At 50.7% G+C, this 21,484-nt stretch overlaps 1 protein-coding gene across 1 annotated transcript in view; it reads right to left on the reverse strand.

Moving 5' to 3' along the window:
• Positions 1-4,367: 4,367 nt before the first annotated feature.
• The window catches only part of PAPPA2 (pappalysin 2), a gene marked incomplete at both ends in the record, with an annotated part of 87,830 nt that continues 70,713 nt past the window's right edge, over positions 4,368-21,484 (reverse strand). Inside the window, 3 exons of the mRNA XM_080348536.1 lie at positions 4,368-4,442; positions 6,576-6,674; positions 20,383-20,454. Of these exons, the coding sequence (XP_080204662.1) occupies positions 4,368-4,442; positions 6,576-6,674; positions 20,383-20,454 (246 nt within the window). The remainder of the gene's footprint in view (positions 4,443-6,575; positions 6,675-20,382; positions 20,455-21,484) is intronic.

Raw genomic sequence — 21,484 nt, forward strand, 5'->3', positions numbered from 1 at the left:
TGCCCTGTTTCTTACCAACTACCTGCATGGTCTTCTCCATTGTAACAGACAGCAAATCTTTTCAGATTGAGTGTGTGTTGCTGGAAGAGCCACCACCCTTGCTCAAACGCATGTCCCCCTCATCCTGGGGATGCAGGGGTTGGTGTCTCTTGCCTTGAGGCCGGGTGTTTGGCAGAAAGGAGGGGACGGGATGGGAAGACAGCTTGTCACTTGGCCACTGCCGTAGACAGCTGCTCTTTTTGATTTAAATGCGAGACCTACAACTGGTTTAAAGACATGACAAGGGAAATCAAAGATAATGAGGAGACTCAGGATGAGTTGGCTTTTCCCTGCAGGCGTAGAGCCCCTTTGGCTTTTGGGCATCTCCATTCCAGCCCCGACCTCTGTGTGTTTTTCACTCCTTTCCAATATTTCTGCCTGCTCAGCCGTGACTCACCGTCTCCACCTTCTCTTTGCAAGTGAGGCATGTGGTGAAGGAAAGAGAAATAGCTCCTAGCACAGGTTTGGCTTTTTCAACCCCTGTGCTGAGCTGCAAAACAGCAAAGGGTTTCCTTGAGGGACCATCTTGCCCTTGTCTGATGGGGTGGTTGAGGCTTGAAATGTCCCCAGAACAAGTCCATCGGAAACGCAGCCCGGATTTTGTTAGCTGCCATTTGTGCTTGCTTGTTCTGCTCATGGAAAACAACCCGATTTTTTCTTTTTCAGGGCCATTTTACTTGTTCAGTTGAAATTGTCTTTAAAAAGAGGGGAAAATACCCATAAATGATGCACCAAAAAACCCCTGAACAGTGGAAAAGCTAACAGGCTGGTCCTGTTGCAGATGTGGCCACTAGCTGTGACCACTGCAGACCATTGTGGCTCAGTGGCTACATAACCAGCATTGTGGGAAACCTGGCTGGCTGGGAGCCACTGTGAATTGCAACAAGCAAAGATGGGTCATTTCATCAAATGCTGCAAATCTCGTTTTCCAAAGCACCAAAAACACTGATTTGGCCAACTGCACTGAATAGATCATTTGTGGGCATCTTTGAAGTCTTAACCCATGAGGACCCTGTGGATGTCTCCTGCCTTAGTGAGATGGGATGTTTGTGGGATTTGGGGCTGTCCATGGGAGGGGATTCAGCTGGTGCTGTGGCATCAGTGTGCCCTGGTCCCTGTCACTGTCCCCGGTGCACTGAAGCAGAGATGGTACCTCGGGCTCCAGCATCTGATGTTGAGGATGGAGCTGCCTGGGCACCATGGGATGCCACCCACCTTGTGCAAGGTTTGCCCAGTCTGTATGTACAAAGCTTATCTGCTTGCTTAAAATTAAAAAAAATCCCGAAATCTTTAAGTAAATTTTTGTCTTTGCTTTTAAATCACTTGCTGGGATTCTCTGTCCCAGGTAGGTGGTGTGTGAAAATACACCCCCCCGCCCCTTGAACAGGGAGAGCATTGGAGGGGTCTGTGTGTGCTCCCAACCGAAAACCCAAAGGATGGCTCCCACCAGGCTGAGACAGTGCTGGGAGAACCCATGATTTGGGACAGAGGAGGGCATGTCGGACCAAGGAGCAGCCAAACCCCCTCCCACACCCGGCCTGGCCCACCTTGGGTGAAGCAAGGAGGCAAAAAGAGGTGGAGGATGAGAAGATTATTTATTTTTTTTCATAGATTTTTATAAAAAATAATTATCAAATACAAAAAAATAAAAATAGCAGCAGCCTCCCTTGTGAATAAAACCCTAAAGGGAACAAAAAAACGCTCAGTGTCGCTCTAGAAGAACAATATTTCAGTACGTAGAAGCGATTCGTTCACGAGAAGCACAAACCTCCGTCAGCCAAGCCAGGGCCTCTGCCCCTGCACCCAGTTACCCCATCCCTCCACCCACTGGTGAGCAAGGACAAGCCATCGCTGGGACCAGGATTTTCACACCAAAAGGGTAAAAATTTGGCATCTAAACACAGAGGCATGAAGGTAGTGCTGACACCAGGCAGGGAAGGGTCTGTTATCGCAAGATGCAGGGACTTGAAGTTCTCCCATCTCCCTCTGCGTGTCACCCTCATCCCACATCCCCACCGTCCCCACTGGCTGGGGTTCCATGTGCCCTGAATATCCCCATTCCTGTGCTGGTGGAGCAGGACAGGCTGCTTGAGTTGCACCTTCTGGGGGGGTATCAGGACCAGAAGAGTCTCAAAAGGCTTTTTCTAAAAAAAGTCCTTGGTTTTGGGTGTTTCTTTTTTTGATCGGGCAATGGATCACTGTCAAAAATTGCAGCGCTCTGCCAAACTGACAGGACATCTGGGTGAAAAGCCCGGGTGTTGTCACCTGTGCATGATGGGAACCAAAATGTCAGTGTGTCCCTGCTGCAAGATGCGGTGGGACCCATTGTGTCCCCCCCCATCATATCTGCCTCATCCAGGGCAGGAGGTGACCTGCCATGAAGGCAACAGGACACTTGGGATCACAAAAGGACTTGGAGGACAAGACATCCCCTGACTGGACACTGGTGGGATGTTTGGGCTCCTCTGCCCTTAATCCTGTCTTCCAGCCAAACACAGCTTCAGGAGATGCCTGACAAAAAGGGAGGGGGAGCCAGCGAAAGGCAAAGGATGCCTTGAAAATCCCCAGTCTCTCCACACTGTGTCACCCTCTCTCTATCACTTGTGCGCTGGAGAAACCCGGTTTGGAGCCTGTCTCCACTGGCACAGGCTATGCTGAGAAGATGCAACTGGGAATCTGTGATCCTACACTGCGGTCCCTTCTCTGCTCTCCTCTTCCTATCCCTTTTTCTGCCTTTTTTGCAGCACAAAACCATCATAGAACGCCAGCTGGAGCCAGGCACCTTCCCTACCCACTGCCTCTATGGGGCCAGGTGGCCAAGCTGAGCTTCTGATAGGGACAGAATTTCTAGCTGGGCTTCTTTGGGGCTAGAAGATTTTAACTTAGTGCCTATAGAAGTAAGAGACTCATGAAAACCAGCGACTATATGTCCACCATGATGGGCCCAGACACAGAGAGGGGAAAAAGGAAAAATCTCTATGGGAAAAACGTGATACTCAAAGTCTCCTGAAATGTCACTGGGGTCCTGTCTTCTCCTTGCGTTAGAGGGTCTGGTCTCTCCTCCCAGAACTGCTGACAACACTGTTGAAGCTGGTGTTTGGAAAGGTGATGTGGGGAGAGGAGGAGAGGAGAGAGAGGAGAGGAGGAGGAGAGGAAGAGGAGAGAGAGGAAGAGAGAGAGAGGAGAGGAGAGAGAGGAAGAGAGAGAGGAGAGGAGAGGAGAGGAGAAAGAGGAGAGGAGAGGAGAGGAGAGGAGAGGAGAGGAAGAGAGAGAGGAGAGGAGAGGAGAGGAGAAAGAGGAGAGGAGAGGAGAGGAGAGGAGAGGAGAGGAGAGGAGAGGAGAGGAGAGGAGAGGAGAGGAGAGGAGAGGAGAGGAGAGAGGAAGAGGAGAGGAAGAGGAGAGGAAGAGGAGAGGAAGAGAGAAAGAAAGAGAAAGAGAAAAAAAGAGAAAGAAAGAGAAAAAAAGAGAAACAAAGAGAAAAAAGAGAAAGAAATAGAAAAGGAAGAAAAAGGCCCACCTCATGGTCCTTCATTTAGAGCATCACACAGCTACTTGGAGTTGCCCACTACATCCCTTTCCTTGTTGGGTGCACGGTGGCCGGGGGAGCATGGCACAAAGGGACGGTGGCCTGTCCCTGCTCCCGCTGCCACCCACCCTGGGAGGTTTCTCCTGGCATGGCCTGGGGATTTGGCTTCTCTCTCTGTCCTCCTTCCAGCTCCTTCTCAGCCAAGGAGGGGAAATTCCCTGCTCCTCCCACCCCAACCTGCACTTTTCCCGGTGGTTTGTACTTCACAGCAGCATGGGTGTGTGACAAAGGATATCCTTTCTCAGCTTCATCAAGAGCAAAGAAAATATAATATATATTTATATATATTATATATATGTGTATATATATATATAATTAAGTTTAAATATTGGCAGAGAGATCACAACTACCTCGCCCTTGCTAAAAGCAGCCTGTACAGCAGAAGGGGGTGAATAGTGACAAAATCTAGAGCAAAGACAAGACACACAGATGCCAGACCAGGACAAATGTCCATGGCAGCAGCTGGTCTGTCACTGTGGGAGCCCAGCCCAACATGTGGCTGAGGTGGCACCGGAGACCTCGAGCGTGCACGGGGTCCCCATGTCCCGGGGAGCAGCGATGGGGACCACCATGCACGTGGATGCTCAGTGGCCTTGACCGTCCCCTCCGTGCACAGCCACTGTCCCCCTGCCCGGCTGTTCCTTACACCCCTGGTACTCCGCCGGTCCCCAGCAGCCCCCGTTGCTGCCCCATTGCTCCTCCAGCGCTCGCCTGTGACCAAGAGAGGCCCTTGGTGGTGTCGCTACTGGTTCTCCTCTGCTGCTGGGTCACGGCACGTGCACTCGTCCTGATCACAGTCCGCAGCAAATGGGATCACCTGTGGGGACCCAAGGGAGATGTCAGTCTCTGCTTGGAGCTCCCTGAGCCTCCAGCACCCCAATGCCCCTGCAAGTCTTATCCACCCCAGTATGGACGTCTGAGCCTGTGGTCCTGTCCCTCCAGAGCTCTGCATCCAGCTCTGGAGCCCTCAGCACAGGACAGACATGGACCTGTTGGAGAGGGGCCAGAGGAGCTACAGAAATGCTCAGAGAAATGGAAAGAGTTGGGGGTGTTCAGCCTGGAGAAGAGAAGGCTTCGAGGAGACCTTATTGCAGCTTTTGGTTCTTAAAAGGAGCTGATAAGAAAGATGGGGACAGACTTTTTAGCAGTGCCTGTTTCAATAGGACAAGGGGTGATGGTTTTAAACCACAACAGGAGAGATTCAGGCCAGACATGAGGAAGAAATGTTTTACAATGAGGATGGTGAAACACTGGCCCAGGTTGCCCAGAGAGGTGGTGGATGCCCTATCCCTGGTGACATCCCAGGCCAGGCTGGATGGGGCTCTGAGCAACCTGAGCTGGTGAAGATGTCCCTGCTCATGGCAAGGGTGGCACTAGATGAGCTTTGAAGGTCCCTTCAACTCAAACTGTTATATGATTCTATGATTCAACCTACTCCTGGCTCTTCCAGGCTCAGCGAAGCATGAAGGTAGCACAGCCTTGTCTTCTACACATCTTGGAGGAGCTCAGCCAACCACCCAGCTACAGGGGCTGTCCTCCACACTGCCTCACATAGCAGCCAGGGTAGATGTGCTTTAGAGATGAAGAAAACACAGGCAGTCTGGAGTCTGTGCCAGCAGAAATGGTCTTCAGTGCGCAGGCAGTGGGTCCATCTAGGGTAACTCCCAAGCTGTGCTGCTTTGAGACATCTCGTGCAGGTCGAGAGGATCATCGCACATTGTTTTCCCTGCGCCACCTGTATGTGGTTGAGCAAGGTTGTGTGACCTTAGCTGGTGGCAGCAGAGCAAGGCAGGAGGCACCAGCAGAGCATGGCAGGAGGCACCAGCAGAGCATCTGACTCTTGGTTGACAATTGCCCGGCCATGGGAGCTGAGAAGACCATTTCCTCCAGAGGTTTTACACCCACCAGGCTCAGAGCCAGCAGTATTTCTTACTGTGGAAGCACATTTGGTTTTTCACATCTCAGACCAGTGAAAAGCTGAAGCCTGTTTGGTGTTTGAATCCCGTATTCCTGTGTCTGTCTTAACAGAGACATGCTGGAGGCTTGTGCTGTAGGAAAGTTGGGACCTGGGTGGGGTATGAGCTGGGGCTGGGTCTCCTTGAAGCCATGGGACTGAATCCCCCCACCTTCCACTGCAAACTCACCCTTTATTTTGGCCAGAGATCCAGATATCTCAGACCTCCTGAGAGCCATGCCTTGCTCCAAGATGTCATGATATTGCTGGGGATGTTTCACTCATCACTTGGGTGTAAAGTCTTTTCTCTCCTATCTCAACTGGATCTTCCCAGGATTTTATTTTTCTTTTTTTTTTTTTTCTGTGTGTGTATGCGTGATGAAAGGAAAAATGATTCAAGCTCCACAACAAAGATGAGAAGATCCAAATTCACATATTTTTGCAGTGAGAAATTATCTCGTGTCCTATGGTTTGTTTTGCTGTTGGATATGCTTAAAAAGAATGGGCTGTGAGTGCTGGAGAACAAATTAGATGGGAGGGGAGGTTGTGATGGGAGACAAAAGAAGGGTCTGTGCAACCCCAATGCCAAGGTGCTCCCTCTATGCTATTCCCTCTTCCTTGCCTCCCCAGGAGAACTGGAAGGGAAAGACAGCCCACACAAAAAATCTCCTGAGATTGCTCAGTCATCCAATAAGGTGACACCATGGCTAGTGCTACATCCTATGGAAGTCATTTCTTTGGAACTCGTTTCCCAAAACAAGAGGGAATCCCATGAACCTCACTGGGAGCCAGACTGAGCTTTCAGTCCCGCTGGCCAGAGCCCAAACCGTGCTATTCATCAGTGAGATGACGTCTATCTGCTTCAGCTGGCTTGGGTTTAAAACCATGGGTTTGTTCTCTGTTCGTGGGAGAATTGCATTGCAGGCCCGGCTCCACGGCCAGCGGTCACCAGGTAATCCTAAATCCTGGCCATTGCCATGGAAGATGCTCACTTACCTTCCTGGAGGACAGTGTGGAAGAGCAGCAGTCACCCCCGTCATACTGGCAGTACGCTCGGTTGTTGATGGTGTCGCACCAGCCGTCTGCTTGGAAGGGCTAGGCAGAGAAATGAAGGGGTTATTCAAAGGCATAAAGTTGCCCCCAAAAGCAGAGATCCCAGCTCCTCAGAAAAGTCCCTGTGCACCTCTGATAAGGGCCAAGGCAACACCATACACAACCTCTTCAAAACCAAAGGGCACCAGAAGGCTGGTGAGACATCTGGTGTGTATGGAGGAGCTGTTACTCAGAGGGCAACAGCTGTAGCTCGAGGATCAAGGAATGGTGTCAGGAGACAAATCCACATGGCTAGAGAGGACCCCAACCTGAAAGACGTAGGTCCCCAGTGCTTCCACTGTCACCCAACCAGCAGTCAGTTCACCATCTCATCTGCTTGTCCAGCTTCTCACACCACTCTCACCTGTCTGCACAGTAATCCAGCTCTTTGCATGTCCACAGCTGGGAAAGGGCTCTGTGAGAAGCTGACCCAAGTCTTCTCTCCACCACACCTCCTCCCAAAGAGATGGCCCTGAAGTTGAGGTTGGTGACCTGGCTTGAGCAGCTACATACGGAGAGGCTGTTACAAAGCTCAACAGAACATCCTGCTAGAGGATCTACTTCAGGAAGGTGAGTTCTTTATCTCCCTTGGAAAGGTTAGGCAATGTCAGAAGTTCCCCAGAAGTACTTGCACTCAAGGCAAGCCAAGCATTGGCAAGTGCTGGTTGCAAGAGCAATACCTTTTCCAGAATGCTCTGGATCTTAGCCCAAAGAACACATGCCTAAATTCCTCTAGACTCTCCACTGGAGGCTCTAGCCCTGTCCCCAGAACATGGCTCCACCAAATCTTGCCAGGTTGGACTACAAGGCTACTTATCTGGTGGCCAGCTGGGACAAAGAGAAGGGATCTTCATTTAAAACTAGCTCCCTGCAGGCAAAATCCAGCTCTCGAACTAGCAGAGAGGGCACCAGCCTACTGATAACCTGACTGATAACCTGAAATACTGGCAATGAGGCCACCTTCCAGCTTCAGTCTAGGCCATCTTCCTCCTCATGTCTCTTTTTCATGGCCCAAATCTCACCCTCTGTAAGGAATCCTTATGGTTCAGTGGTGAGGGACTTTGCATTGCCAAAATAATGGTGGCTTCTCTTTGCGTGGCACAGCCCAGTGCCCTTTGCCACTCTCCTGTGGGTCACTGTCAGCTCTGCCTGGACTACCAGGGATTTGTAAAGCCCAGCTCAGATAAATGCTCCCTCTCCAACAAGCCTTCTTTACCTTCATCTCTAGCATGACAACAGAAAGCTATTGCAGCAGGTTAGCTTTCTGTCCAGAAATGTTAAATGGCACAAGCAGCCATTCAGAAATCCTTTTTATTGTCGTTTAGTTATGTGAGTCATCTGATCAGAGAAGAGAAACAAGCAACTGGAGCTGAGAAGCAGCCAACTAGGGCTGAGGAACAAACACTGTGCGACTGGTGCAACACAACAATGTCCGTGTGAAGGATTTGCAATGAGCCGTCAGGAACAATCTGCAGCCGACCTTTATTCATCACAGACACACATCAGCACTGCCAAGCAACAAATGAATGTGCTAACAGCACCGAGAGGCCATTCATTAACTGAGTGATTAGTAATGAAATGCTTCTCCTGCTCCAGGCTCTGTGATGGTAGCTACTGGCCCAGCGACCATGGCCAACCTCCAGCACTGCTGTCATCAGAAAGGGCTCTTGGGGGAAACCTGGCCGCCCCTTTGCTCATGAGAACAGCCAACCTTTTTGCTGGATCTAGTGGCCCCAAACTACACCTGGGCTTCAGAAAACACCTAGAGGCAGCCGTCGATGGACACCCATCTGTGGCTCCCCTAAACTGAATGGCAGCCAGCTGAAAAACGTCACCGCACTGCAACAGCCCGGCATGCACAGCACCGAAGCCAACATGTGGGACTAGTGATAATCCCAATAACTCTCACGAAAAAGCCAAGCCAAAACCAAGGAACCAATGTGGCTTTTTGTCATCATGACTCACAAGGAACAGAAACGGCCTCAACCCAGGCTGATGTCGCTTTAGGAAGCAGCAGCAGGGATTATGGCAAACCACCGAGTCTGGCTGTGCCATCAGTACCACCGTCCCCATGCCAAACCCAGGCAGCCACAGAGAGGTGGCATTTGCCCGTTAGATCTCACACAAGAAGAAAGAGTGCACCTGCCTACAGCTGGGAAACTGAGGCACAGCCGGGTTAGAGAGCTCATTCAAAAACAAGAAGGGATTTGGCTCCTATCATTGCTGTCACAAACCACATCCAGAGGAGACCAGGGTGCACCGTCACCAAGGCAATAGGGTTAATCAACACTCCTCTTCCATTGAAAAGCATCAGTGGGTCTGAAATGATGGTGAACAAAGGTCTCTGAGACATGAAGTAGCTCGGGCACCAGGAGGGCTGGGACAGGGATGTTGGGGCTCACAGGTGCAGGGGTGCAGGCAGAGAAAGGCTCTTCTAGGTGTGATTTGCTTTTGCAGCCTTCCCCGCAGCGGAGTTTTTCCTTCAGCTTTGCTCCATATATCATGACTCACAGGCAAAACAGCGCTCGCCGCTTCGGTAGTTTCCATACAATTATGGGGAGGGTTTGCCCATCGTGCTGCACAGGTCTGAAATGATTTCCAGACCTTGTGTGCAAGGTGGGGGGAGAACAGAGACAGGGGACAGGACAGGGAAGGAGAGGCTCTCCATTTCTCCCTACACCTATTAGGGCTAATTGCCCCCTCCTCTCAACCCGCCGGAGCCCGTACCCCACCCTAAACAAATACAGGCTCCTATGGCAACACTTGTTGGGGAAACTTAACAACTCATGCTCCAAATTACGTTGGAAAAACATCTGAGAGGAAAATAAAAAATGACTAATTGGACTCAAGGCTCAAGAGAGCCAAGCGCAGTGCTTGGGAACTGCTGTCCCTGCTCCTCACCCAGCGCCTGAAGCACAGGGAATCCCATTGCTTTGCCTCATCGAGGATTTCCAGATCATAGAATCATCAAATGGTTTGGGTTGAAGGCACCTTCCCAGCTCCCCCATTGCCATCCCTGCCATGAGCAGGGACATCTTCACCAGCTCAGGTTGCTCAGAGCCCTGTCCAGCCTCGCCTGGGATGTCTCCAGGGATGGTTCATCCACCAGCTCTCTGGCCAACCTGGGACAAGCTCTCACCACCCTCAGTGTAAAAAAATCTCTTCCTCATGTCCAGCCTGAATCTTCCCTCCTTTAGGTTAAAACCATCAGCTGTTTCCTATTGTAACAAAGATGGTTTCACGTTTGCAAGCAGAAAGAGCAAAGTAAGGTGCTGGTGGGTGACCCTTGGAGGCACAGGTGCCCTCCTACTTGCATCAGTCTCGTTTTGGTCTTCAGAAGTCACAGCAATGAGGACACAGGCAATGCGATGCTCTAACAGCAGGTGATGTGAGAGAGAAAATCCCACACAGAGTCTGTTCAGCCTCTGCTTGAGCCATGTGGCTCTACAGGAAGCAATGCCAGCGGTGGGAGAAGGGAGGTTGGCCATGTTGGTGACTTGCAAAAACACCTGACAATACTTTAAGATGCTAGCAGGAAAAAAACCCACCACATCAATGGCCAACCATGGCACACAAAGGCAATGGATGTGAACTGGGGAAATGGCCAGCTGGGTTTTAGTTACCAGAATACGCATCCTCCAGCATGCAGGGAAAAGAAACTCGTTCAAATGGCTCAGATAAACTGGGAAAAAATGAATACGGTAACCGCTGCAACTGCTCCGTGCCGCGGTGAGCGATCAGGAGCTGCTCGGCGAGGCAGCGTGCCACCAAGCCGGGCTGTGTCAGCAAATCTCCCCGCTCTCGCCATCCATCTTCCTTGTTTACCCAGCCTGGAGCTTCCGCGGGGCGTGTGGGAGCACGTGGAGGTGCAGATCTGGCACGGCCGGGCCCCAGCCCCGCGCTGCCGCCGTAAAAATAGTAACTGCCAGTCAAGCGCTTGGCAATTGAAATAGGCTAAAAAAACACAGGCTCTCAAAGCTGGGGACAGGCACAAATTAAAAGAGAAAAAATTATTCTTTTTTTTTTTAAAAAGAGGGAAGAATGTCACAGGCAAAGGGGGGATGTGAGGAAGGGTGCTGAGATCCCGCTGCATCCTGGGCAGAAGCATCTTGGAGGACTTGGTGGTGCTGTTTCTCTTGAGGCTGCCCAGAGATGCTGTGTGAGGAGCAGCATCTCTGCATGGCCTTTTTCCACCACCCCTGTGGAGTCCCCAAGCGGGCTGTCCCCTCCCCAGAGCTGGTGTCCAGCCCCCAGTGCCATCAGCAAGGTGGGCAGGCTCCAGGTACTTTCCTTCAAATCCACCTTATACCTAGGTTGATTCACTGTGAAAGAGAGTGAAAGGGTGCAACACAGCGAGGGAAAGACAGAACACAAAGAATAAAAGAAAAAATAGAAAAATCACAGATGCCATCAGTATCACAGATATTTCGGTGCTGCGTCATGGGCACTTCATGAACATTATTTCCCAGGAATGCAAGTTTTGCTCCGGTCGAGTAGACCTGAAGGCCCGGTACCTTGCTTTTGGCAATGACCTGTTCCAGATGCTTCTGAGGAAGGTGGAAAAAAAGAACAACAAAAAAAAATAATCAGCGTGCACCTGGCCAATTGTGTAACTGAAGAGCTGAAATGAAATACTCTCTTGTTGGGATGGAAAGTGCTTGCGATTTCAATCTGCCCATAGCTAGAGAAAGCCCAGAGCCCAGTTTCAGGGGATCAAGTCCAGCCTTAATAAGGAAAACATTTCCCTCAGGCTTTGGGAGGTTGCGCAGGTCCTGGGCTTTGCCACCATGCTGCTCCGGTCCAAGGAGGATGTGCAGTTTGCTTTCATGTGTGGATTTTGCTGTCCTTGCATCCTTCCCTTTGGGCACCAGTGTTTCGGGCATTGATCTCGGTCCATCTGCATGCTGAGACACGCCATGCAACCCTGCAGCTGGGGAGGTGCCGGTGTCCTTGTCCTTCTCAGCTGTTGCTCTTAAAGCAGTCCCAGAAGAACATCATTTCAGCAAGGGATACAGGCAGGGACCAGCTCTGGAAAAGCTGCTGCCATCAGATTCATGCCTTCTGCATCAGCTTCACCACCATCAACTCTTGCGATGAGTCATTAATGGTGGAAAGAGACAGGAGGAAGGTGGCGCAGCAGGGGAGAGAACGGTGATAAACCTCTGCTGGAGAAATGTCTCTCCTCACTGTGCACATGGTCTTGAGGGATGTCAGCCCAAACCAGGGCTGACAGAAACACAGAATGTGAGCCTTGATTTGCCCCGGGGCTGATGTCCCTGCTCATGGCAGGGGGTTGGACTAGATGACATTCGAAGGTCCCTTCCAACCCAAATTATTCTATGATTTTATAAAGACCGCTCCAGGGGTCTAAGATGCGCAAGAGAAGCCATGTCCCAGGTGCAAGGCAGGGAGGGGGCAGGGGTGTGTGGGGAAAGGTAAAAAGCAGGAGGCTTGGCCAGGGATGGGCAGAGGGCAGCTTCTCCCTGCCAGCTGCCTCTCCTGCCTTCCTTCCCACCTCAGCCCCTACCCACAATATTTCAGAAAGCTCTGGGAGGTCCCTTGGAGGACTTGAAGAGTACCCAAAGCCTTGTTAAAGTTCTGGTTCACTTAAAAGCTCCCATGCATCCACCACTCCACAGTCTTAGCTTGCTCCCCAGAAATTTCCCCTCCGATCCCTTCAAACCACTGTTTTCCCCACATAACACAAGAGCTGGCATCTGTGCCTTCAGCCACAGATGTGGCAGGCACTAGTAAAAGTGATGCTACGGCACAGTGTCCCCAGGACACATCCCTTTCCTTGCACACACGCTCATAAGGCAGAGAGCTCGGCCGTTCTTGGCTCCCCCCGCTTGCCCAGGGAAGTTGACTGGGAATGCAGACTGTGGGAGGAAACGACAATGTTCATTGTTTGGATTAAATATTTTTCTTGGCCCTCTCTCTGTTGCAGTGTGTCTTCTGGGCTTTTTTTTCTCCCCCCCTCCTCGACACCCCCAGCACACTCACTTTCCCTCTCTCCTTCCTGAGCCTCTCCAGCACACAAGGAGGAAACCAGCTCTGAAAAACACCGAGAGGGACGGAGAGGGGACAGGGCTGGCTTCTGCTCAAAAAGCGTTTTGGGATGTCTCGCTGCCCTGAGCCACTCCGAGCAGCGACTGAGCACTACCTGGCCCATGGCAGCCCTGCTCTGGAAATCTGGCAAGAGGCACCTGGGACCAAGGGGCCTGAAAAACAACAAATAAATTCCTACAAACCCAGCACTTCATCCTCTATTTTTTATGACTCCCAGTTTTCCCAGTTTCTGTCCACTGAGCCATTCTTCTGTTCCTTTTGAACCATGGGGGGTGTCTCCTGGAGCCACATGCCTGCAGAATGGCTTGTGTGTAGACATCAAGGACCTGCCCCATCACCTCAGACATGGCCAGAAAGCAAAACAGAGAAACTTCAGTTGTTTCCAAGCTTGCTGGTGGCCCTGAGCCGCCCACTTGTCAGCTCAGCATGCGGACTGCTTTCATTGCATCTCAGGTCTTCAGGAATATCTGCTCCAGCTCCAAAATCCTTCTCCCCAAGCCTTGCTAAGGAAACAGAGGCTTGTTGCTTGAGAAAGTACTCCATGTACTCTCAGGAATGCTTCAAGGAAGGGGTGACAGGCTGGAAGGCGGCATCCTGCTGTCTGGTTTCGGTCTATGTGCCACCACTTGCACTGCTGTGCCCGAGGCAAGGAACAGCCCCGCTCCCAGCAGCCTTGGTATGCAGCTCCAGGTGTTCTTCAGGACAAAGAGGGTCCTTTGGACACTGTTTTCCTGCAAACATCTGGGCACTGTTTGAATCGGTCTGGCTTCATTTGGACGCGATCAGTGTCTGAAGGGGGATGAAGAGCACAGGGTTTAGACCGCTGCTTGGTGTCCAGCCTGAATGCTGCTGTAGATGAACACACTGGGAGAGCAGGTCCTTGCTTTCATGGTGTCTGAAAGTGCTTCTGTGTCCCAGGCCAGGATTTGGTTTGGACACATTTCCGCAGAAGTATGTGGCACTTTGGGCTACTGCACAGGATGTGTTTATCCCTGTCCTGCTTTGTGACTCTCTCCTCGGGGACTCCACATCCCAGCAGACACCAATCTGGAAAGGGCTTTGCACAGTCCATGGGGACAAGAGCAAAGAAAGGGATGGAAAGCTGGTGTAGATGAGCACCATATCAGAGCAGCTCTTTGCTTCCACTAAAGAATTCTGTCTGTGCTCTGTTGTTTTTTTTTTTTTTTAGGGACATATGGATGAGGTTACTAAGGACATGTTTTAGTGCCAGAGTTAGGTTATGGTTGGACTTGATGATCTCAAGGGTGTCTTCCAACCAAAATGATTTTATTCATGGCAGGATCCTCAGCCTCATCCTTTTTGCACCCTGATCTCAGTGCTAACGGGAGAAGAAAAACACAAGCAGGCAAGAACAAGCCAAGGGGAGCCCAGGAAGATGCCATGTGTGTGCCAATAGTGCCCCTGGCAAGCACGGTGGCTCCTGGAGATGGGTCCCCAGCACTCACCATTCCCAAGGTTGCTACAAACACACACGAGAGAAGCCAGGGCTTCCCATACCACCAACACCAGCCCGCAATCCTGCCCTCAGCAGCTCGCCTGCTGCCGTGGATTAGATCTCCTGCCAAGCCGTTTGTGCAAAATATGTTGCAGGATAGAACGGGTTATGGAAAACAAGCCCTGAAAACCACAAGGGCCTCCTGACCCACTTGTATCTGGTTTCTGCCAAGTTCTTGTTACAGATCTTAAACAGAAAGAAAAACAATGTACAAGGGATGAAGGAGCTGCAGGGGAATGAATGTTCGTGTTAGAAGAGCAGTTGGCTGGGCTGCGCTTGGGGATGTTTGTTTATGATCAGAAGTGACCCATTGATTTTTTATTTCAGCGGGTGCTTTCAGTGGTTTTCCACTCCCTCTGTATCACGGGCTGTATGACTGTGACTGTTGGGAGAGGAAAAAGTAGGACATGGGCAGAGATGGAGGAATGGCAGAGCTGGAGAAGGCAGTACGTAGCCATGGGTTGGGGCATCCCAAGTGCAGGTTTGGAGGAGCTGAAGTTGCTTCTGCCTCTTTGGGTCTCCGCCACCACCGGTGTGGTGCCTGAGTGCTCTGGTCCTGCCTGTGCCAAAAGGCTCCTCTCTTTTGGGGCCATGCAAGCCTGTCCTTGCACCATGCTGGTGTGTAGTCAGTTTGTTTCCCTCCGTTTGCTTTGTCTCTTAAGAAAATGAAGTTTCCACAATCACACTCCACGTGCGTGCAGGGGACAGAGACCTTCTCACAGTTTAGGAAAAAATATGTCTCAAGTGAGATTTTTGGAAGACAAATAAACCTCTTGGGGCTCATCCCCTGAAAGGCTATATCCCACACTAAGCAGCCTGTGCTGCTCAACCCAAGAGTAGCATGAAAATGTACCCAGCAGGTACATAGAGAGCTTGTGTTCCACCTCCCCAGCATGAAGGGCTTTGTCCTCACAGCTCAGGCATCAGGTCTGGTCACAGAGGGAGTCACAGCTGTTTTAGGGTCTCCTTGAAGGCAGCTGTGGCATCCCCTTAATCATTTTGATTGCTTTCCCCAATTCTGCTCCATCCTCTTGAGATGTGGAGCCCAACATGTCATGTACTACCCACAATTCAAATGTACCAGAATCTAGGGCAACTCATAGTCCTGTTTGGTCACCTGGATCACATAGACTTTGGTGACACTCTTGAAGAAATAGCAGTCACATCCAGCAGGATCCTCTCTGCATTTTCAAAGCCAGATGGCAGATAGAGGAAGAGTGCAGGCTGGATAAAGATGACACAAAATGCTCTCATGGCGACAGGAGATGAGATAATGATGAACATCACAAGAGGGTGACTAAATTCTGGGCATACCTAGTTGCTCTAGAGAGTCTCCTTGGAGATGCAGGGGTGCCTGTAATCCTCACTGACTTAAGCTCCAGGAAAGCAGAAGGTGGTCTCTTTCTGGGAGTGGAGCATCCCACCAGCATCATGTTTCTGCCTGGTTTCCTGCACTGAGCTTTGCCATGGTACAAAATCAGAGCTCCCAGGTCTGGGAGGACGGACAACCAAGGGGCCCCAGCCTCATGGATGGTGAGGAGCAGAGGCAGCTTTGCCCAGGGAGCAAGTCACACCCTGTCCCCCATCACGCTAAAGCACAGTGAGATCCTGGTTTTAGATGAGACTTCCCACTGTCCCTACCACATCTGCCTTCTAAGGGGTTAATTCTGGCTGACAGGTGCTGGACACAAGCCACAGACATGCCGAGCAAGGGTTTTGTGCACACCGGTGGGAAACGCCAAGGAACTATTGGGGTCCTTGACTACCTGTTGCATGGAGAGACTCAAGAACAACTTGTAACCACAAATACACTTCAATCCTTATCTCATCGTTTCCATCACAATACCTCAGGAAAACCACAAAACAGGGAATGAATTATAATTTTACAACCATGATAACATCACCGGCAACAGGCATGAGGGCAGTGAGACCTTGTCCTCATGGGGGGAAGACCTGAGAATTTCCAGCAATTCATGACAGCTTTCTGCTATGGTCCATCTTCACCCAGGGTGTGAGGCAGAGACCAAAAGTCTCTGCACACAGACAGGGCTGCTCAGAGCAAAGCAAACCTCAATGAGAGAAGGCTTTTTCACCTAAATCACAGCCACACTGTGTGGGAGACAGAGGGGTGCAGAGCTGGTGAGCAGCACAGACTGGAAGATGCTCTACAGCAGCCATGCTCATGCATAGACTATTCTGGACCATGGCAGGAATAGTCCAAGGGAGCAACCTGGATCACCGTACCTGCTGCCCCCTCCTCCTCTGAAGTCAACTGCATCGCTTGCTCTTAAGCACAGGAGGAGAGCTGAGAGTTGGTCACCTCGTGATTACTTAGGAGAACCTGCTCCAGATGCTGCAGACACCTCCCTCAGCAATAGAGCACACCACCAGGACCACGACCACCTCCTCCCAAACCACAGTGGGAAGGAGGGAGTTCCTCTCCTCCTCCACCCAGCCCCAAGCCCCCTCCTCCTCTCTCCTCCAGTGCTGCCATCTGTTTTTATACTGATGGCAGGGGATGAGATGTTCCACTGGCCCTCAAGACGCAAAGCGTGCTTGGTGCTAACTTGTATTCCTGATGGGCTCCTGGAAGGGTTTGCATCCCTCCCCTCCCTCCCTCGCTGAATTATGTGCTCCCTACTCTGGGAATGGGGAACTTGGCAAAATGCAGCGAGAGAGCGGGAGGCAGATGGACGACCTGACTAATGGGAAGAGAAGGGAGGTTGGGAGAGGAGCAAGAGGGATAAGCAGGCAGGCTGATCCGTTGCCAGCGCACGCTAAAGATGAGCGAGAATCTCTCTATAATGCCACTGCAGAGTGATCTGAACTTCCCAACACGAGGCAGGGCTCTGGCTGGGGAGGTTGGGGCTTGCCACCGCTGTCATGGCCCAGCCCAAAGTGACTCCAACCAGGGACAGACCGTATGAGCAGCCAGGTGACCTGGATTTATCTTATGTAGGGTAGTTCCCCGCACTGAGGCACCCAGATGAGAAAGCTGGACAGGTTGCCCAGAGAGGTGGTGGATGCCCCATCCCTGGAGACATCCCAGGCCAGGCTGGTTGGGGCTCTGAGCAACCTGAGCTGGTGAAGATGTCCCTGCTCGTGGCAGAGGTTGGACTGGATGAGCTTTGAAGGTCCCTTCCAACCCAAACCCTTCTGCAATTCTATGATCCAGCACACATTTGGCAGTCGATGGAGAGACAATGGCATCTCTGAGGGGTGACTCAGACCTCAGGTGACCTGCACAGTTCATGGGAGTAGCATTTCACTGCCTAGTGGAGTGCAGAGACCCGGCTGCTAAAGGAGGAGCCTCCAGTGAGGGATTATTGTGAAATGAGGAGGAACCTGGGAGTAAGATGTCCCATGGACATGATAAGTCAAGCTGAACCACGTCAGACCCAGCAGGAGCTCTGTTCTGCAGGGGCAGAACATTTCCCGAGCAAGTAAATCAAGGGGAAAACAAGGCAAGGGGGACCCCACACAGCAAGGACAGAATACAGGTTATATTCCATCTCTACCTGCATCTCCCTGTCTGATATCCCCACTAGAGACTGTGTTCCAAGTGAAACAGCCTCCAAGAACTGCAGTGCTTTTGGTCACAAGGATGGAGACAGGAGAGGAAGAGGAGTGAGGGTGCAAACAAGCACAGCTGAGGTAGAAACAATATTCAGGGCATTTTCTGTGGTCAAAGGAGGGGACTGGTAACACCTCCCTTCTTCCCAGTGCCAAGCAGCAGCTCCCAGAGCAATACTTTGAATAAGTTGCTTTTGGTAAGAGTTATTCTTTATGGCAAGACAAGGACTATTATAAAAGACACATGAAAAAATGTTATCTGAGAAGACTTGGCTTATCAGCCCAACCTTAGAACTTGCAGCATCATAGAAGAAAAGCCAACGAAAAGAATAATCAAAGACACGTATGTGAGAAGTGAGGAGGAGGAGAACAGAGAGGAGGCAGCTGTATCAGAAAGGAGAGCATCAGAGCAAAAGAAACTATCTGAGGATGAATCTTCATTAGTATTACAGTGAGTGACTGTGACCTTAAAAAATAGGCCTGTGCTGAGGAAATCGCTAACGAGGAAGAAGACATTATTCCACAGAGGAGGATCAGGATATCTCACAAAATGTTAGATGACCCGAAGACTAGAGAGAGAAACAGGATGACATTCACTTGTATAAAATTGAACGGCAAAGCTCTTGTACTGATGGTAAAACATCTGCTGTTAGCTTGGAGCTCATCAGTTGGAAACAAAGGACACAGAGAAAGATCTGGGTGTACTTGCTGACCTCAGGACATCTCTGAGCTGCCAGACTGATGCAACTTGCAGAAATAACAGATAAAGTCCTGGGTCCTATCAAAAGCGACATTTCCAGCACAAGGAAGCTTTGTGCAGGGCTTTGGTGAGACCTCAGCTGGAAGACTATGTACTGCCTGCTCATTCTTGCTAATTGAAAGCAGAAAAGACATAGAAAATTCTACAAGAGCAAATAAGAGCATGGACTCTCCACCTTCTGGTAGGACATTGCAAGACTTTGGCTTGCCTAACCTCCTGTGTGCTAAGCCTGCTGCCTAGGATTGCTTTCCAAGAGTAAATGAGGATGGCAAGTATCCAGGAACAGAAAGAGGTTGTGCTGGCTGTGACCATGTTTGGGTGGCTAAAGAGAAGACAGTGACTGTTACCACGAGATGCTGGATTTCAAGTACTAAAGTTTTGTACAATAGTCTCTCCATCTCGCATGCAAAGCAGCCGGAATTTTTCACCATGCTCTACAGGACGTCTTCTTGAAGACATAGACCCAAGGTGAGTTGCAGGAACCATAGAGGAGGAAAGGCTGGGGTAGGTCAGGTGTACCTGAGCCTAAGGGAGCATTCTCAGACCTGTGTGGGTTTTCTCTCACCTGAGCTGCACAGAAAGGGAAGAAGGAACACCTCATGTCCCATCTGTTTCTTTTTTTTGTGAGGACTAACTCTCAGAGAGCACACGGAGCGGTTCTCCCTTGCTAGCAGAACCAGACAGGGTAACACCACAACTACCTGGACTGCTCTGCCACATAAGCCCATCCTACTTCAAATACACTGCCCCAGAACCAAGCTAAAACCTATGGATCAGAAAGACCTGGAGCCCCCAAAACACTAAGCTCTGATACTCAACCACCAGATCCCTCATTCCCCTGTGCTCGCAATCCACACCTTCCAGTAGAGACACACAACGCAAACATTGAGTTTGGGAAACAAATGCTGCACCTTCTGGTGACCACAACATCTCCTTCCTGGGGACGTGCCCCCTGCAATATCGCCCTTTCTCCCACACTTCAGTCAAAAAAGAGCTGAGCTAGGCAGAATCAGTGAGCAAAAGCCATCATTTGCATTGAAATGAGCACATAAAAAGAAATAATCAGCAAAACCCAAAGCTATTTTTGGTGTGCAAACTTCGTTTACATTTTCCTTTTTGGTAAAAATCCCAAATTTTCAATGTACAACATTCCAAAATACCCCCCCTTTTTCCTTTTATCCTCAATCATAATAACAACTAGTGCTTGACAAAGAACTGCCTATTTTTCATTTCCTTTGCGAACTGACTCCAAACTGCCTATGATTTTCTCCTGCCTGGTCATTACTCAAAGCAAAATGAGCAGCTAACCAATTTCTGCAAGGAATTCTTTGTCTGCAGATTCTTCAGGAGCGGTTTGTTTTGCATGTACAAGGCTGGAAATCCTGGTTGTTTTGGTTGGACGCGTGAGTCATGCAGGACTTTTCTGGACCTGCCTTACTCTAGAACTGCGGTTCTGGTTAAGGAAATATTCAGGCTTGGAGTCAGCATGGGCTTTTTTGGGGATACCCCTTGCCAGTGAAACCCTTTTGCTAGAACATTCTTCCCGGGCTGGCCAAGAAGAAGCAGGCAAGGAAGGAAATGGCTTATTCTGTAGTTTTTGTTCCCCAGCATCGCCCTGGCTGCAGGGAACTGGACCCAAGGATGCTTGTTCTGGTCTCTGCTCTGCCAGCAAGCCCTGGCCCAGCTCAGAGCAAACATGAAGTTCAAAGCCCTCCAGCTTTGTGCTGGAGTGAGTTTTCATTGCCAGGAGCTCTCCTGTGAGGAACAGGCAGCTCGTGCTGGGGGGAACTTACCTCGCAGGATGGGATGCAGTGGATGACAGAGGGATCTGGGTACCACCGCAGCCGGCCCGTGCAAACGATGTGCTGAGGAGGGAAGGAGAAAAGAGCTGTTAGGTGACATGGCAGAGGGAGGTCAACAGCCACTGACACTCTCTGCGTTGCTCATGGGGGTGCAAAACAGCAGTGGCACCCCCAGGACCTCCCCCTGCACCCCTGCCCAGTGGGAAACCCTTTGAAGCCCATCAAACTCAAAACAGATACACCTGGTTCACCCACAAACAAGGGTACATAGAATCATTTTCATTGTAAGAGACCCTCAAGGTCATTAAACCCAACCATTAAGCCAGCACTGGCACTAATCCCATGTCCCCAAGAACCTCATCTCCACATCTTTTAACTCCTCCAGGGACGGGGACTCCACCACTGCCCTGGGCAGCCTGTTCCAATGCCCGACAACCCTTTCCAGAAAGAAATGTTTCTCAATATCCAACCTAAACCTCCCCTGGTGCAACTTGAGGCCTTTTCCTCTCATCCTGTCCCTTGTTACTTGGGAGAAGAGACCAACACTCTCCATGCTCCAGCCTCCTTTCAGGCAGTTGTAATTGTTCAAGGCAGAAGCTAGACAGACATGTGTGTGTGTACATGTATATAGATACACAACAGATAGGACAAAGGGAGATGGCAGAGACCACCAAAGAAGTGGGTTTGGCTGGCAGTGCCACCTCATGGTGGCTGGCTTGGCCATGAGCTGATGGGATGAAGCCACCTGAGGTCACACAGGCTGAGTCTGCCATCACCTCTCTGCATGATGCTGTATTCACCAGCTTCTTGCTCATATGGAGTAGGGGCTTAGCCAGTCAGTCATCACTCAGTACCTGCATCCATTTGCTCACCGACCCCTGCTCAGGCTCTGACAACTGGTCCTGGGAGGACTCACCTCCCCACACCTGACCTGGAGCAGATACACCAGACTCACGTTCACTCGCGGGGCTGAGGTTATCTCTGGTATTTACAAGGCACAAACTCAGCTGTTGCAGCCAACTGGATGCAAGAGCGAGATGCGGAGGGCTCAGTTTCACTCTGCTGGAACGCCTTGTCCCGCTCGTTCAGCGGG

The sequence above is a fragment of the Nesoenas mayeri genome (assembly GCF_963082525.1).
Source record: "Nesoenas mayeri genome assembly, chromosome: 8".
Classification (NCBI taxonomy): domain Eukaryota; kingdom Metazoa; phylum Chordata; class Aves; order Columbiformes; family Columbidae; genus Nesoenas; species Nesoenas mayeri.